The 18,461-nt window shown below is 40.2% G+C and overlaps 1 protein-coding gene across 5 annotated transcripts in view; it reads left to right on the top strand.

The window, feature by feature from the left end:
• Positions 1-18,461, top strand: part of PSIP1 (PC4 and SRSF1 interacting protein 1) — a 69,522-nt gene that overhangs the window by 41,949 nt on the left and 9,112 nt on the right. For 3 of the 5 annotated variants that reach the window (XM_077817679.1, XM_077817675.1, XM_077817676.1), the window contains 7 exons: positions 1,178-1,253; positions 2,584-2,812; positions 3,486-3,604; positions 6,758-6,813; positions 9,227-9,297; positions 16,570-16,671; positions 16,951-17,170. In XM_077817679.1, the coding sequence (XP_077673805.1) occupies positions 1,178-1,253; positions 2,584-2,812; positions 3,486-3,604; positions 6,758-6,813; positions 9,227-9,297; positions 16,570-16,671; positions 16,951-17,170 (873 nt within the window). Of the gene's footprint in view, positions 1-1,177; positions 1,254-2,583; positions 2,813-3,485; positions 3,605-4,133; positions 4,816-6,757; positions 6,814-9,226; positions 9,298-16,569; positions 16,672-16,950; positions 17,171-18,461 lie in introns of those variants that run through there. The other 2 variants (XM_077817677.1, XM_077817680.1) reach the window with 2 other exon arrangements.

Here is an 18,461-nt window from a genome sequence, read left to right as displayed (position 1 = left end):
CGCCAGCAGGTGTAAATAAGTTCTGTTTCGGTGTGTTTTTTTTTAAATGCAGCCATAGCTTAACTGATCTTAGAGTTTTTTTGGCATGGAAGCTAGGAAGTTTATATTTGACTTTGAATTAATTTTTTTAAGTCATCCGCACAATCTCTCCTAGCAAAACATACAATTTTAGCAACTTAAAATGGATTGTAAAATGTTTAAAACACCCATATAAGAGGAGATATTATCTCTTACGTTTATACACAGAATGTAAGTAATAAAAGGAGTGAATATAAAAGCCAGATGGAATTAAATACACCCTTCTGGCCTTCTTTGGGGAACATATCTCTAGGCAATATGCAACACAGCATACCCTGGCATTAGTGTGTCATGTGCATGTATTGTTTAGCAATGCTGTACATTTCCTAGCAACATGCTCAGTGGGGGTAGCAGGCTAGCATCTCCTGCGGATTTAATCTAAAGTGGTACTGTGCACAATATTTTCATCTTACACTACTTAGGATAGAAGTGCCAAAGAGGTAGAGAAATTGTTTAGCATATTATAAACATATGGTGAAATTAAGAAAACTGTGCGCTGTATAGCTCTGGGTGGATAATGGAGTTTCCTGACAGTGATCAGCACAGTATGAAATAGTCTCCCAAGTGAAGTTTTGAAAATTCCATAATACAGACATTTTGCACTACTTTGCTATTATAAAAATTCATTCTCTGTAACTTAAACATATGTGAGTGCCAAAGTCTCCACAATTGCACAAGACATATCTATAGCTGTATAATTATAGTCGCACACATTGTGAATTGATATTCGCATTAAATGTATGACTGACGGCTCTGGCAATAGCCATGCATAACAAGTACATGTTGTGTAAGCCTCCCGTATTACTTTACCAACCCACCTTATCTGTTGTTTACAACATCCTGATGGTTCCTATAGCAGTTAGCCCTGCTGATAGCCTATAATGAGGAAAATCATCTTCTATACTGCAGGATAAGACCACCACACCCATTTCATTTATTAACCTAATCTCTGAAAAGGCCACAGGTCAGCATATCAATCTCATTCAATATCCAGCCCTCTGCTGTTGTTTTATCAGTTGATGTTGCTATGAGAATAGCCTATTTTAAATAAGAAACAGGTAGAAGCTGTAGACTAACCTGATCTTTCTGTGAACATTAGCTACAGAAGCTAAGGTTCCAAAACCAAGAGGACGACCCAAATTGGTGAAACCACCTTGTCCTTCAGAAAGTGACATGTGAGTTGGATTTTAATATATAATCTCTTTACATATTGTAAATCAAATGGCTGTTTTCAATAAACTAGCATAACTGTGTCACTGAGTGCCTGAGCACTGTTTTCCGTGGGGTACTTGGTATAGGTGGTTGCTTGCTTTGGTAGATGAAGCAGTTACTAAAGACTTAAATCAGCTGTAAGAATGACAAGGTAGCTCAGACTCAGGCATGATAGCAATCTCTTTTTCTCCCTAATTTGAAAAATTTCTTCAAAGAGCCTTATTTTCTGTTAAGTTTGTCTGTACATTTATATCTTAATACCAGATATTCATTTTTGTGATGAAGAAACAGGGAGGATCATGCAAAAAACCTGTACTAGCCTTTTACAGCTGCTTTATTGAGGTTTGTAATAAAACCCCCAGAATCCCACAAGTGAACACCATGGAATCTAAGTGCTGTTTGAAATGTGATAATGCTATGTACACATCCCTTTCACCCTATATTAGGGTCATGCTAGCTCTTAACCATCCTAATAATTGAAGGAATAGTCAACTATTTGTATATTCTAAACTTACGTAGCTGTCTTTAGAAGGTTTATAGGACATATGTGCATCTACATTAGATACGTGCCTTAAATAAATGTCTTGGTGTAATTGATTAAAAAGGTTAGCATTTACTGCAAACATACATGTGCTTAGCATTGCATCCGATGAAGTGAGCTGTAGCTCACGAAAGCTTATGCTCAAATAAATTTGTTAGTCTCTAAGGTGCCACAAGTACTCCTTTTCTTTTAGCATTAAGTATGTAAGCCAGTCCATTGAAGTAATTGGTACTGCTTGCATGTTTAAAGCTAATCATGGGAGCAAGGGTTTGCAGGATTGGGGTCTAAGTCAGTTAAACTGAGAAGAGGGAGTTTACATCTCCTGAGCCCTAAACTTACAAATACTTAAGCACATGTTTAACTTTATGCACGTGAATAGTCTCACTGACTCCTTGCGCTAACTTCAGTAGGTCTACATATATGCATACTATTAAGCACATGCATAAGTGTTTGCTGGGCCCAAGTACTGAACATTACTATTATTTGTCTCTGTAAATTCAGAAACAGGGGATAAACCCAAACCCTTTTGATTACGAAGATATCCTTTAGAAAGTGGGAATTGACATATTTTTTGTAAAGATGAACTATGAAGTGATGAAGCACTCTTTCTAATAAAACCATTTATGTAAACATTCATTTCTCCTTTGGCTATTGAGAGTACTTGGCTCCATTTAACACTCAGTATAGATAAAGATTACAAAGCCTAAGCATGGACTCTGGCTAAAAGACAACTAATTTTTATTGCATTTTAGTGTTCATGAGGAGGATAAGACCAAGAAAAAAGTACCAGAAGAAAAACAACCAAAAAAACAGCTGAAAAAAGATGAGGAGAATCAGAAGGAAGAAGACAAACCAAGGAAAGATATTGAGAAAAAGGAAGGAAAAAGAGAGACCGAACCAAAAAGGAAAAGTGCCACTAAAGTGGGTTCTACATCAGCCTCTGATTCTGAAGAGGATGGAGAAGAGCAGGAAGGTGATAAGGTAAGGTATATGTTTCTTTGATTAGTTTATATCTTGGCTATTGATTTAGTTAATCTTCTAAACTGGGGGAAACATCCACTGAAAACAATGGTTTAGTGAAGATATGCCCTCAAGCTAATTCCAGGTCTTCAATCCTGGGCATTAACAGTTGCAGTTGAGTGTTCTGACTCCCATACAGAGACATGGTACGGAATGAGAAGTTGCAGAACTCTCTTCCAAAAGGCCATTTCAGTAATCCTTGGTATTAACTAATTTTTTAAAGTGGCTTTAATTTAAATCTACCCTTGGGCAAGTAGCATCTTTTAATATGAAAAAATTCCATTTAGGCAAGTGTAATAGAACCTTGAATGCATGGGGATTTTTCTATAATTGCTTTTTGAGAGCATACGAAGGGTATTGTGAGATGTATTTTGAAAGGAAAAAAAAGCTAGAATGCTCTGATCCTTTCAGACTCGATTCCTTGTATGGATTTTGTGGCTCTTTTTTTTTTTTTTTTTTTTTTTTTTCCTGTATGTGGGATAACAGATGATTTGCTCCATCTGAGAGAAGAAAATGAGCACCAGATGTAGTGATGTAGTTCTGAAATTTTAACTGCTGACGTTTTTTTTGATTTGTAGTAATCTAAGTATTCCTCTCTTCCCACCCAATCTCTAAACTCTGTTAAATGAAACAGAAGAAAAAAGGAGGAAGAAACTTTCAGGGTGCTCATAGGAGGAATATGCTAAAAGGCCAACATGAGCGAGATGTTGGAGAAAGAAAACGCAAGCAAGAAGAGCCGATAGAATCTGAGCCGTGAGTATATTCTTTAATATGTAGTGGTTGTGCAAGCTGATAGTAGTGGCTGAGGATAACATAAAGAGAGAAAATCTGAAGAAAAATTCCTTTAGCGATCAGTCTGAAATATCTGGTGGTGGTTTCCCTTTTTCTAGTGATATTTTTTTTCTAACTTCTATGTAAATTGAGGATATGTTACTATAAATTAATATAAGGGATCAATATAATTTGGGGGACGGTGGGAGAAAATTGGACTTCAGAGAATATAAAAAGTATTGTCAATCTTGCAGTATCTTAGCCTTCCCAATATCAGGGTAGAGTCAGCAGGTTCTGTCTAGAATTATCGTGACTATGAATGCTTCCTGTATTCAAGCTTACCTTTATGAAGAAAGAGAACTTAAGTCTGATCCATGTACCATGTCTTAAATCTTGAATATATGAGGCTGAAAGAGTGCTAGGGCTCATTAAATCCATGGCTGTGGAATTCTGATCAGGTTATGGAATGCAATAGGGTTCCCTGGAAAACATTTCCTTCTCTGTCTGGCAGCTGGAGCCCACACCGTCAGACAGAACAAGGAAAAGGTTCTGGCTTATGCTACTCTGGCTCTGCAAAGCCAGTTGAGTGATTTCAAGAGCAATCTGCACTCAGAAGAGAAACTATCACAAAAGAACCAAGCATCAGCATGGAGAGAAGATGCTGCCAGAAACTTGGGGGTTGGGGGGGGGGGCTCACTGGGAAGAAATCTCTGTCCTGTTCTGGAGAGCAATTCCAGGAATGGGTGAAGAAGGAATCACCAGGAGATCATGATGTCCCCATCCCCACAGTTGGTGGGAGGGAGGAAGAAAGGGAAAACAAGGTAACAAAACTCTGGGAGAAAATGACATGAGAAAACCGTCCCTCCCTCTCCACATAATGACAAAGTCTAACACATACCAGTTCCCCTCTAACCTTTCCATGCCTAGTAACAAGAACCCAGACTCTATCTTTCTGTCCTCCTCAACCACCCTTTCTTGGCAGCCTAAACTCATTCCCTTTCGCTAGCTGCCAAATTGCAAGCATCTCCAGCTCCCAAAGATATTAAACTCTGCCCCTACCATTCCTCAACAACTAGTCTGAATGTATTGTTAATGCTTGATTCTGTGCTACACTTTTAATTCTGCAACAAATTGTAATGTATTGATTTGGTTATTCATTTTAATATTAATGAAATAAACTCATTTTAAATATCTTTCAAGTTTACTTTCATGCTTCTGAAGAGCTAGAAACGGTTGCATTTAAATTATTATAGGTAGGAGGAGAGCATTTGCTTCAGCCTTGGGATACATATGTCATGGAATATGCAGGCCTTTATTATAGCTAGTGACTCATGTTAACACTAAACCTAGAACCAAAAAAAATTTAAAATGTGCTCTTTACTTCTGCAGTATCTTCTGCCTGCACATTGATACAGAAGGAAGTCTGTTATTCCTCACAGACCTAATAGTCTAAACAGATGGAACAGTCTTGCTTATGCATCTTAAATTTGTTCTATTATGCCTCTGTATTATTCCTTTATATTTAAAACTGTATTTTGTTCTGGGCTGCCAGTGTCATGAAAGATGCACTATGAAATTTGTTTTGTGTTCCTGTAAATCTGTGAACCTGTAATTGGTTAGAATGAGAGGAATATCCAGGATATGCTTTAGGACTGATATTATTTTTAAATGGATTTTTTTGGTCAGTTTTTGATATCTGTTGTCAGCTGCATCAAAAATATACTAAAAATGCATTGCAGAAAATGTGGTCCCACTGCATGTTAGGATTTGCCAAACGTAAAATAAGACTTTGTATATATGTAGAAGTAGTACCAACTATAATACAGTCTAAAGCAGTGGTGGGCAACCTGCGGCCCATGGGCTGCACGCGGCCTGTCAGGGTAATCCGCTGGCAGGCTGCAAGACAGTTTGTTTACGTTGACCGTCCACAGGCACGGCTGCCCGCAGCTTCCAGTTTCCGCGGTTCGCCTTGCCTGGCCAGTGGGAGCTGCGGGAAGCACCCAGGCCGCAGGGACATGCTGGTTTCCGCTTCCCACAGCTCCCATTGGCTGGAATTGGCGAAATTTGGCCGCTCGGAGCTGCGGGTGGCCGTGCCTGTGGACGGTCAATGTAAACAAACTGTCTCGTGGCCTGCCAGCGGATTACCCTGACAGGCCACGTGTGGCCCATGGGCCGCAGGTTGCTCACCACTGGTCTAAAGACTTGATTAAAAAAAGGATTTATAGTGGTTCCTGAACCATGTAGTTGAGAGTTCAAAACTTCTATTTTGTTCCAAAATAAGACACTGAGACTTTGTAATGTCTTCTGTCCTCCTCTTGTGACTGGAGGGTGGCCATGCCATTATCCTGAAGTTTTTTCCTTTAAATCCTTGTTTTCATTTTATTGTATTGTATTTTCACTCATCCTAAGGGAAAGAGCCTTGAGATTTGTAAAAATACTGTAAAGGGGGGGGGGGGTTAAATTCTTTACACTTCTGTGCTTATTAAGGTGTTTCAATGTGATTAATATATAATATGGCGATTTGTATTAGGGCACTTATGGTTTTCTGTAGATTTCTCTCCTCCACCGCTGACTGTTTGGGGTGGGGGGGGCAGGGTTTGTGTGGTTTTTTTTTTTTTTTGCAGGGGGGGAAGGTGCCATATGATAGGAACTGTTAGAATCCCCCACCTCTATTACTGTGTGTAGCTGAGGTAGAACTAAATGCCACTTTTAAAGTCTGATGTGAGCCATTAAAGTGTTCTTGAAGTCATAAAATATTCTGTTGTGTGAATCTTTCATACTGTGCATTTTTCTTTTTAACTTTCACTTGTGACAGAAGCACAGAGAATAAAATTTATAAATCTGTACGATTCCTTGTGACTTGATTAATTTGTTTATCCTTCCTTTAATCGTTTGCTATGTGTAAATGCCAATTGCTATTGAAACCAATTTGTTAATCTGGGAGATTCTGCTATCCGTGCTGTTGTTAAATTAATCATAATCTACTTCATTATTGCAGATCAGTGTTTGTCCTTTTTTTGTGCTAAGTTTTGAGTTACTGCCTTAGTCATGAAATAGCAGATCTCATTTAAAAAAGTTGAAATTACAGATTTTAAAAGAAGACAAACGTTGTAAAATGTTTAACATTTTTAATAGGCAGAGTAAAGAGGAAAACAAGAAACCAGAAGTAAAGAAGATGGAGAAGAAGCGAGGTTAGTTTAATGAAGCTCTACAGAATATTTTTAGTCTCTTTAATTTTAAATAAAACATATCTATAAACTGAAACTTCATTAGTGAGGGGTTTCTGGACCAAAACAATCCAAGATTTTTGGGCTGAGACTCTGCTTCTTGCAAGTACTTTAGGCAGTGCATTTTTGTTCCAAGTCTTTTGCTACCTCCCATGTGCTTCTCTGCCTTCAGCAGTGCAAAGAAAGCCACTCTCCAGTACTCCCGGTTTATCCATTGTCATTCCATTTTTAAAGCTGTTTATGTGAGTAACAGGGAGTTACCCATCTCTTGGGAGAACTGTCTGATTCTCTGCACCCTGAACAGGACTACTCAGGAAGTTCCTGTGCTCCATTTGTTTTTTCTCTTCTGCCCCATCATAGTAGAGCAGTTGACAAGCTGTTTCAATCTTTAAGACGACACTCAGGAGCCCTATCACAACTAGTCACAGACATTTGTCCTGCCAAGGGAAGGGGTTGGCTCTTGACAGCTTACTGGGGCCTCCACATCCTTGTACACTGACCCAGACTCCTCTAGGGATACCTTTGCAAGGGAAAGTCATTCCTTTTCATTCCTCGGGGCTCAGCAAAGTTGGCTGTCTTCATAGAAAAGAAATTATTGGGGGCCATTCGAAATATCTCCCCTCCTACCTTAGTAAAATTCTTTAATATTTGCTATCTCCTGATTTGTCTAAGATTAGAGAAGGGCTCAGAATCCATAATGGAAAACTAGTCACTTTATTTCCTTTCTAGAATTGGTCCCCTGCACTTGTACTCTTCTACACCTCCACCCCCTGAGAAGCCTTTCAATGCCATACAGTAACCCCTTCAGGATCCCTTAATACAGATGAGTGAGGCTTTACTGTTTAAAGGTCTTCTTTTAACAAAAATAATGTGTTTCAAGACCACTTTGGAAGTACTGGTTTGAGCGTGGAGATGTTGCATAGACTAAGACAAATCTGAGATTCCTCTAGTATTTTATAGGAAGCTGTTTTGTCCAAATGTGTCTGAATATAAATATATACATATAAGACCAAAGAATGTAGAACATACTTACAGGAAGGGGGACTCTCTCCTGGGAAGTGGTGACTCTGAAAAAGATTTGGGGGTCGTGGTGGATAATCAGCTGAACAGGAGCTCAAAATGCAGTGCTGTGGCCAAAAGGGCTAATGCGACCTCGGATGCATAAACGTGAATCTTAAGTAAAAGAAGAGTTGCTTTACTTCTGTGTTTGGCACTGGTGTGACCGCTGTTGGAATAGTAGGTCAAGTTCTGGTGTCCACAATTTAAGAAGGATGTTGATAAATTGAAGAGGGTTTGGAGAAGAGCCACAAGAATGATTAAAGGATTGGAAAACATGCCTTATTGTGATAGACTCAAGGGGCTCAATCTATTTAGCTTAACAAAGAGAAGGTTAAGGGGTACCTTTATTTGTTTATAAGTACCTACATGGGGAACAAATACTTAATAATGGGCTCTTCAGTCTAGCAGAGAAAGGTATAACATGATCCAATGTCTGGAAGTTGAAGCTAGACAATTCAGACTGGAAATAAGGTGTAAATTTTTAATGGTGAGAGTAATGAACTGTTGTAACAACTCACCAAGGGTAGTATTGAATTCTCCATCACTAGCAATTTTTTAAAATCATAATTAGTTCTTCTAAAATCTAGACTCTAGAAATTATTTTTTGGAAGTTCTGTGACCTGTGTATATAGAAGATCTGATGATCACAGTGGCCACTTCTGGCCTGGAAATCTATGAATTGGGGGAGATGGGAGACCTAGAAAAGTGAGAGAGAACAAATTTTCCATTTGTCTGTAGTATATCCCAAACACACACCATTTACTAACTGAAGAAAGTATGGATGATAGTTCAGCACGTATGAATTAGTAAAAGAACCAACCCCTTTGTTTCATTTTATCACTAATAAACTTGTCATGGCTTGCCAGCCATCTTATTTGACAAATTTGAGCTACTATTTTAAGTGACAGGTTACTCCCGAGTTCCTAGAAGCACCGATTCTTGCAGGAGAAGGGTCTGGTCACCTCTTTTCCTCCACTCTGTGGGGTCCCAGGCACCTTATTTAAAGGCTGTTCAAATACTTATATCTTATTATCCGGACTTGTTTTGCCTGGGTTAACAAATATATTGTATTTCAAAGTTGACAACTGGACATAGGTATGGAAAATTGTTGTAATGTGTAACCACCCGATACACTAATGGTTTTGATCAAAATAGAGTACTTTATGGTTAGCTGATATGGCTGCTTATCCATACATACATTTTTTTCTTCATTCAATCAGGAATTCATGTTTGTAGAAATCTTGTTCTGAAAGATATCCTGCATTAATAGATTTGATAGTCACTACATCATTCAAATATAATTATTTTTAATCTTTAGAAACATCAATGGATTCTCGGCTTCAAAGGATACATGCAGAAATTAAAAATTCGCTCAAAATTGACAATCTTGTAAGTATGTTGTGTTAATAACAGGTGTATATGTACAGTGCAGTCAGCTAAAATGTTTTGGAATGCTCTGAAAGATTACACAGATTGTTGCATTTAAAGGTATGCCATCAGATAAACTTGCATCTTAAATAAAGAAACTTTGACTTTAAGATTAATACTAATAGATTTTTCAAACTGAATTCTAAAATTCTAACTTACTTTTCAATATTTTATCTAAATTCTTAAAATATGCTCTTCACTTACCTTGTACAAAGAAACCTAGCCTGTTTTCACATTTTTCTATTATCTGTCCACTTCTAGTCCACTTTCTGGAACTGGTGCACTGTGAAGTTGTACAGGATAATGCTGTGAAATTTGGGTTGCACAGAATGCAAGGGGATGTTTAAATCCTACTGTCACCAACTTGCAAGTTCATAAATTATGAGACGGGGAGGTGGGTGAAAACCATAAAAAAAATTTTATATTAATTACTACTACATCCTTTTATCCTGTCGCCTGAGGTTGGGTTCTCATGCAAGAATGTATCTTGATCTGTCCAAAGTGGCACTAAGGTCCACTGCTTACTCTCTTTCTTGAAGCAATCCATCCATTGCATTCTCAGCTTTCCTCATGGTCTCTCCACTACCTCCCTCTCCTGCCGTGCTATCTTCACAGGTGCAGGTGCTCTTCATTCATCCTTTATATATATTTGAACCAGTGATTTTTGTCAGCCATGTTAGACTTTGATTTCTTCTGTCCCATTTCTTTCCTTCCAAAGTCTGTCCCTTTGTGTAACTTCCTTTGACTTCTTGTGACTGATGCGGAAGGTTGCTTCCCCACTGCCTTCTCACTAGACACTGTCTGTGCGCCTTTTGTTGTCACTATATATTCCAGCAACGGGGGTGGAGGGGTGAGGGAAGAGTGCAGTTGAGCTAGAGAGTGGGCACGTTGGTTTGGGGTCCTTTCTTCTCTGCCCTTTCCTCATTGCTCCTCATAGCACTATCTGGGTAATTAAGGGAAAGGGTAGGAGAGCTGGTGTTGCCTCTGGCCCAGTGCCTGCTCCTCATTGATCTGTCTGCTCCACGTGAACAATCTGCAGCAGTGGGCAACCTGTGGCCTGTCAGGGTAATCCACTAGTGAGCCGCCAGACAGTTTGTTTACATTTGCATGACCACCTGCAGCTCCCAGTGGCCAAGGTTCGCCATTCCCAGCCAATGGGAGCTGCGGGAAGTGGCGCGGGCTGCAGGGATACGCTGGTTGCTGCTTTCTGTGCAAATGTAAACAAACTGTCTGGTGGCCCACCAGCAGATTACCCTGACAGGCCGCAGGTTGCCCACCACTGACTTGTAGTCTGGAGAAGCTGACTCCGCAGTGACCACTGCAGTGGCCTCTGCTAGTGGCAGTCTGAGTTGCAGTACAGCATTTGCAGTTCAGTCTGCCAACATTGGTATCTAGTGCTCGAAGCCACAAATGCAGCATGAATTTCAGCTCAATCAGAAATCCTGGGCTGCCAGAATTTTTTTTGCAAGAGACAAGTAAAAATAGTCTTAAATCACAAGATTTATGAAAATATCTCAAGAATTGGCAACCATGAAATCCAAATAAATGGTGCTGCTTCAAGTGCTTGCATATGTCCATTACGCTGTAGGTGTGTGCATGTCCCACACACTGATGCTGGAGCGTTTTCCTTAGTGGTACATGTAGGGGTGGCCCCACCCACTTCTTAGCTCCTTGTGCTCCATACAAGGGCAGGAAGGGCATAGCTGCCCTGCCCCTCCTTCAGTTCATTCTTACGGTCCATGGACAGTGGTTGGACCATCTTGTTCCCAGTGAACAAACTTACTGCTGCTTGGTCACTTACCTAATGTTACTCTTTTTGTTTTTTTCCCATCATTTGATTTTTCTTTATTCTAATTTTGTTTTAGTTTGAATTTTTTCAATCCACCATGTCTTCAGGCCTCATCCAGTGCTGGGTAAGCCTATGCCAAGATCCCCAGATCTTGGCACTTTGCTCAGGTTGTCGGAAGCCCATGTCTAACAGAGACCCTCATTAACACTATATCAAGTGCTTAGGCAAAATCTGCTTGAGAGATAGGTGCACCATTTGTTGCAGTTTCAAGACCAAGATGAAAACGCTGAGGAAATAATTCTTTCATTACATCCTAATGGAGGTGGCACTTAGCCTGGCATCAAAACCACCTTGAAACCCCAAGGGAAGCTGTTCCACAATTCCTTCCCAGAGCACTCCCCCAGATGTGTCTATACATAGGGGCCACATGAGGTCCCCATCACTGGGACTTGTCTTCCTCTAGGCTGAGGTCTTGAGTGTTTCCTGCCTCAGAAACAAAAATAAGTTGGCATCAGGTTCCTCAAAGATCGGGAATTGGAATTCCTTCAGAGAAGGCTGGTCCAGTACAGATGGCAGAGTGCACTCTCTGCTCCCTGGTACCGGCTCATACAGCGGGACTTGAACCATTGACTCTGGTGCCCTCCCTGGGCCATTGAAATGGGCTATTTCTTTGGCTGAGACAGATCAGACTTCTCTGATCACAGCGGGACAACCCCCCATGTCGGTACCAACAACGTATAAGGCTTATGGCAAAGCAAGGGACTTACGTTTATCGTTACCACTGTTGCCGTTACGTTAGGGTGAGGACTGTCGGCCAGTGTCAGTGCAGGTGCTGATGTTGTCTGCATCAGGACTCTCTATTTTGTACTCATTGGCTACAAGCCAGGTGCCACCCTCTTCAATCTCATCAGTACCGGTAACAGCTCCTCCATGGCTCATGTTACTGCGGCTAGGAAGACATCAAAGACATTCGGCACTGCATTCATGACATAGGTCTAGATCACCTTAGGAGAATGGCAATTTCTCTTGGCATTCAGATGGAATTAATGTAGGAGCTGACATTCTACATCGCACCCTTGTGCAAAAGGTACCCCTGCCTATAAATGATGCTGTTACGCTGCTCTGTAAAACATGGCGTCAAATCCCTTCTTCCATCCCACCTGTGGCCAAATGAATGAAACATAAATATCAGGTTCTGTCCTAGGGTTTTGAGCAGTTTTATTTACACCCTATGCCAAACTCACTAGTAGTGGCTGTGGTGAATGAAAGGGGTCATCAAGGCTGGGCTAAAGCTTCCCCTAAAGAAGGTGATGCCGATAATCTTGACCTTTTTGGTAAAAAGATTTATTCTATGGTGAATTTACAGCTCTACATTGCCAGTCTCCAGGCATTGTTGTCAAGGTAAAAGTATTCCAACTGGGGGAGACAGTTTGCGAACCAACTGCCGGAAAGTTCTAGGGAACCTTTTCTTTCTGAGCCCAAACGTCTACACTGCAATTTAACAGCCCCTTAGTCTGAGCCTGAGCCAGCTGCAGGTTCTTAATTGCAGTGAAGACATACCCAGTATGATCCCTCACACCAGTCTGCACCTCAGAGTGCTACATGCATGGCTCAGATCAGTATATTTCCCTCACATTCACCACTTGGACAAGTGTATGTGCATCCTGGATGGGGTTTTGTCATCTCTGAAGTGGTGGGTAAGTCAAGACAAAATCTGGAGGGGAGTTTCCTTTGCTCCACCTCTCCCCTCTATGACTCTGGTAATGGATGCTTCAACCATGGTCTGGGGAACACTTCTGGCCACCTCTCCCCTCTATGACTCTGGTAATGGATGCTTCAACCATGGTCTGGGGAACACTTCTGGGCAATCTTTAGGCCCAAGGATTGCGGGCTGCCCACAAGGCCCAGGTTATATATAAACATTCTCGAATTGAAAACTTTTTTTGTGCATGTCAGTGGTTCCTGCCTCATATTCAGGGGAAAAACTTTCCCAAGGTCTAACCCACAGCACCACAGCAGTGTTTTATGTAAACAAACGAGGAGATGCCAGGTCAGACAGCGTCTGTCAGGAAGCTGTCAAGTTGCGGAATATCTGCATTCGGAGCTTGATCATTCTGAAGGCATCTTACTTGCCAGGGGTTCAGAACAGCTTGGCAGAACACCTACACCAGTCCTTCAGTTTAGACCATGAATGGTCTCTCAACACAACCATTCTATCTTCAGTATTCCACGTAGAGGGTCTTTCATCAGTCAGTCTCTTTCCCCAATTCTGTTACAGTGTGGGCCATAGCCCCAGGTCAACTTCAGACACATTTCTATTCCCATGGCAGAAGGACCTGTTATATCCATATCCACTAATTCCCCCTGATTCCGAGGGTCATTCTCAAGCTAAAACAAGATCATGGCAGACTAATACTTAAAAGTTCCAGCCTGGCCAAGCCTGGGGCAACCATTGTATTCCAGCCTTCAAAGGCTTTCCACTTGAGAGCCCTGGCTGTTACCAATAACCAGAGACCTCATCGCACAGAACCATGGCTAGGTACTTCACCCAAATCCTCAGATGCTGTACCTCACAGCATGGTACATCAGTGGTTAAATGCACAGGAGGGTCTCTGTCAGCAGCAGTTCAGAATGTCCTCCATCATAGGAAACCTTCCACAAAAGTTGCTTACCTGAATAAGTGGAAATGTTCTTCAGCTGGCTGGCCTCAGGTAATGTGCTGCCTATTTAGGCAAAGATACACTCAATCCTAGACTACCTCTTGTATCTTAAGGAGTAACATCTGTTGCCCAGCTCCATTAGAGTGCCATCATCTCAACATGTTATCTTTAGATTATTGGTAAGACAGTTTTCATTCACGCTATCATGACCAAGTTCCTGAAAGGCCTAACTAGATTTTCAGTCTGTCAGAGATCTGCACTAACTTGAGATTTGAATTTAGTAGTGTTGGCTCTAATGGATCCTCCTTTCAAGCCTTTAGTGTCATGCTCATTTATATGCGTTCCAGTGAAAGTGGCTTTCTTATTGGCCCTCATCCCCACTAGGTGAGCGAGAGAGCTGAATGCGGTAGTCACAGATCTGCCTTACGCCGTTTTTTTTACAAAAAAAGGTTCAGCTTAAGCCAGCCTGCATGCTAAGGACAAGCGAAGGCGCTCCACACCCTAGATGTTTGTTGAGCTTCAGATTTTTATCTAAACAAGACAGAGCCTTTTAGATTTCTTCACAGCTTTTTGTTTCATTTGCAGAGCAAATCAGTAACAACACAGAGACTCTCAAAATGGATCAGCAGCCTCATTGCTATATATTATACTGCCAAAGGTGTAGCACCTCTAGACAAGCTGACAGCATGCTCAACCAGAGTGCTTTCAGTCTCAGCAACATTTGTGGCACACGTCCCTATTGTGGACGTATGGAAGGCACTGATGTGGTCTTCCATTCGTACGTTAACCGGACATACGGTTGCCCACTGCATCATGGGAGGATGCAAATGTAGGAAAAGCAGTTCTGTGGTCCATCTTCTGATGAGACTCTAAACCCCATAACCTGGGGTTACCAGCTTGGGAGTCACCTACAGTGTAATGGACATATGCAAGCACTCGAAGAAAAATGGTTACACACCTTCTCATAACTGTTCAAGATACATTGCATATGTCCATTACATGATCTGCCATTCTTCCCTGATGGAGTCTATCATTGGCTTCCTTGCAAAGGAACTGAAGGAAGGGCAGAGCAGCTGCGCCCGCATTCTGTGCAGGAGGAGCCAGGAGGTGGGCCAAGCTGCACCCATGGTACTGTTAGGAAAACTCCACAGCACAAGTACACTGGACACACACATGGTCTACAGTTGTAATGGACATATGCAACACATCTCGAAGAACAACAGTTACAAGAAGGTAAGTAACTATTTTTAATTGAAACTGAGATAAAAATAATTAAAATACTTCCACTGATATTAGGTTTATAAAAAATATGTCCAGTTCTAGAAAATCTAAGTCTTTGGTTTATTCTGCAGACGATTGACTTGACTCCAAATCAATAAAAAATATTCAACATTTTCAGAGACTTCTTATTATTGAGTTAAACTTGAACTGGCTTTTTTCTTAACCTTTTTTGTGGCAATGTTCTTATCAGGACAAGGAAAGTTGATTGTAGAATAATAATAATCTAACTGATCACGTTTATCGTTAAGCAAACATGGGGAAATATAGTATATTGTGCAGAGACAATAGTCCTGACTTTTTCCCTCCCAGCTAGAGCTGGACAGAAGTTTTTGGATAGATAGCTTATTTGCCAAAAAATGCAGTTTCGACTGACCAAAACTATTTTCAGTTTTGATGTGAATTTGCTGAATGCTTTTGGCACGAACTATTTTTTGGGGGGAGCTTAGGTGCTAGTCACAAAATGGCTAGAGAATGCAGTGGTCACCCACATTGCAGGAGAGTGCCCTATCCCGTGGGCTATTCTAGTGTGGCTCTTTCTCAGTCTGTTGAAGCTGTTTTATCATATAGTTCATTGGAGCAGGGACATGAACTCCTGTCTGAGTGCCCTAACCAACAGGCTATAAATCCATTCTTTTCTTCTTTCTCTCCCTTCCTCCATTGACTATTCAAGTAATTCATATGAAGTGGAGTGGCTTCAACAGAGAGAGATTGAGAAAGACCCACCCAAGACTATCCTATAGCCCTAATACGTTTGGACACTCACCTGGGAGGTGAATCCCTTCTCCATAGCATGGAGTAGCCCGTAATAGACTCTTCACCCTCAGCACAGGTGCTAAAAGTCTGCATTAAGATGCAGAATATTATCAATAACTTATGCTGGCAGATGGATCTTGTTAGTTCTAACCCAGATATAAAATGTTGGAGTGTCTCTCTGAGGAAAAGGAAACAAAGGGCTGACACAGGGATCCTGCAGGGAAGCTTTAGTACAAGCTGAACTTGGGGAGAAACTTTAGGTCAAAATTTTCATACTTAGGCATTGAAGTATTACATTCATGGAAGCAACAGAAGTATAGGGTGAAGTTTTGATTTTAGTACTTTCATAGTACCAAGATACATCTAACTTTTTTTCCTAAAAGGTTCTATTTGAGACACGAATTGCTTTGTGTTGAAACAAGTGGTTAAGTTTGAGTTCGACTTTACTATACGTTCTTGTACTATGAACGTGTGAAGTACTCTTTGGTGGGAAAAGTTTGGAATTTAGTTTGTGTCAAACATTAATTTTCTCATTTGTACATTTTTTTTTGAGTACACAAAGTTAAGGAGTTTGCATTTATGTACATTGTTATAAATTCCAATCTACTGATAAGACAGTAACTAATATTCTGTGTATATATATTCTAGTACTGCGGATAAGTAATATCAGAAACCAAGGCTTATAAACAAAAAATAAAAAGCTAAAGTTAAGTTCAAGTTGACACTTGAAATTGGCTTCTTGTTTAACAGGATGTGAATAGATGTATTGAGGCCCTAGATGAGCTTTCTTCGCTGCAGGTCACAATGCAACAAGCTCAAAAGCACACAGAGATGATCTTGACACTAAAGAAAGTAAGGTTTGCAACTTCATCCTAAGCAGCATAATATATTGCATCTTTATCCTGAAAGTATAATGTATTGTCTGTCCTTTTGAGTTATCATTTAAGCGGATTCAATTCATTGGACCTTGTGAAAGTTCCTGTTTTGTTTCTTTAGAAGTTTGATTATAGTTAGTGGGTTAAGCATTTTAATTGCACTTAGTTTAATATGAAGGATGAGCAAATATTTGTTTAAAAATATTTAAATATAGGATGTGCACAAGTATGTTACATCTTACGCATGTATCTTCAGATACGGAAGTTCAAAGTTAGCCAGGTTATCATGGAGAAATCCACTATGCTGTACAACAAGTTCAAGACCATGTTTCTGGTTGGGGAAGGAGATTCTGTCCTCTCACAAGTGCTGAATAAATCACTTGCTGAGCAAAAACAGCATGAGGAAGCAAATAAAACCAAAGAACAGTGGAAGAAAGGACAAAACAAGAAAATGGAAAAAGAAAAAGAGCAAACAGGTATGTGGTGGTGTCCTCAAACTTCCCCCTGGACAGCTTAACTACATTACCCTAGACAGTCAACTGGTACATGGAAATAGTTTCTATTTTCCATAAACCCATGTTGATTGGCATTAATTAATATTTCCCTTCTTTAACTCTTTTATTAATCAAGTCCCATATTAATCCATTAGCCCAGGATTGCTGACAGATGTATAATTAGCCAGGTCATCCCATTTACCCTTTTTAAATTTTGGCTCAGTAGATTTCTTCCAGTCCTCTGGAACTTCCCTGGTATTCCAATACTTAGTGAAAATCTACCAGCAGCCAGCACTTTCAAAACTCTTGGATGCAGGTATCTGGACCTGCTGAATTAAAAATGTCTAGCTTTAATGGCTTGTTTAATGTTCTAAGTTACTAGTGAAATGGAAAGTATTTCATCATCATGATGATATGATTACATCATCTGGCTCTTTCCCAAATACAGAACAGTAATATTTATTGCACGCTTCTACTTTTTCTGCATTGTTATGGACAATTCTGCCAGTTCCATCTAGTAATTGGCCAATATTATTGTTAGAATTCGTTTTGTTCCTAATATATTTCAAATATTCCTTATTTTCTTTAAATTTGCTGGGCATAGAGAGGAATTGTAGAAAATAAATATCTAACTTCTGATTTATATCCATACTATTAACTTCCCCTTTCTTCCATGTGGAGCAGGGGGTAGGTGAGTGGGTGTGTGAAAATTTGCTTTCACTTTCTCTCTAAGCCATGTTGTTTTTAAACTTCCGTCTTGATATTGGGATTGTTGCTTTTTGAGCATGTAGTAAATGTTCTTCAGCAGTTCCCAGTTATTATTCACATTTTACCATTTAAATTCTTTCTCCCAACTGATTAGGATCATAATTGTTTTCAGCTTTGAGCCATTGGCCATTTTAAAGCACCAGTTACGTTTACTACTGGTTTGGACTTTATTCTGGGCACACGCAAAAAAGTACGATCAAGTCATGATAACTTGTACCTAAGCCACCACTAATTTTTAGTTGTGTGATCAATTCTTTTTTATCCCTCAAAATAAGATCTAATACAGAATTCCCCCATGTCGGATTCAACACTTTTTTGATTAGGAAACTATTGTGTACAATACAGTAAAAGCTGTGTTGTTCTGCACTTTATCAGCTGGAAAGCTCTATTAACCGGCATTACTGACATCTCCCAATACAAATCTTCAGTCTAATAACCGGGACTAACATACTGCCCAGGAGGATTGCACATTCTACTTTTATGCAAAAGAGGAAGAAGACAAGTA

The sequence above is a fragment of the Eretmochelys imbricata genome, chromosome 5 (assembly GCF_965152235.1).
Source record: "Eretmochelys imbricata isolate rEreImb1 chromosome 5, rEreImb1.hap1, whole genome shotgun sequence".
NCBI classification, from domain to species: domain Eukaryota; kingdom Metazoa; phylum Chordata; order Testudines; family Cheloniidae; genus Eretmochelys; species Eretmochelys imbricata.
The sequence above is the reverse complement of the archived record's forward strand: the minus strand, read 5'-3'. Positions and strand labels throughout refer to the sequence as shown.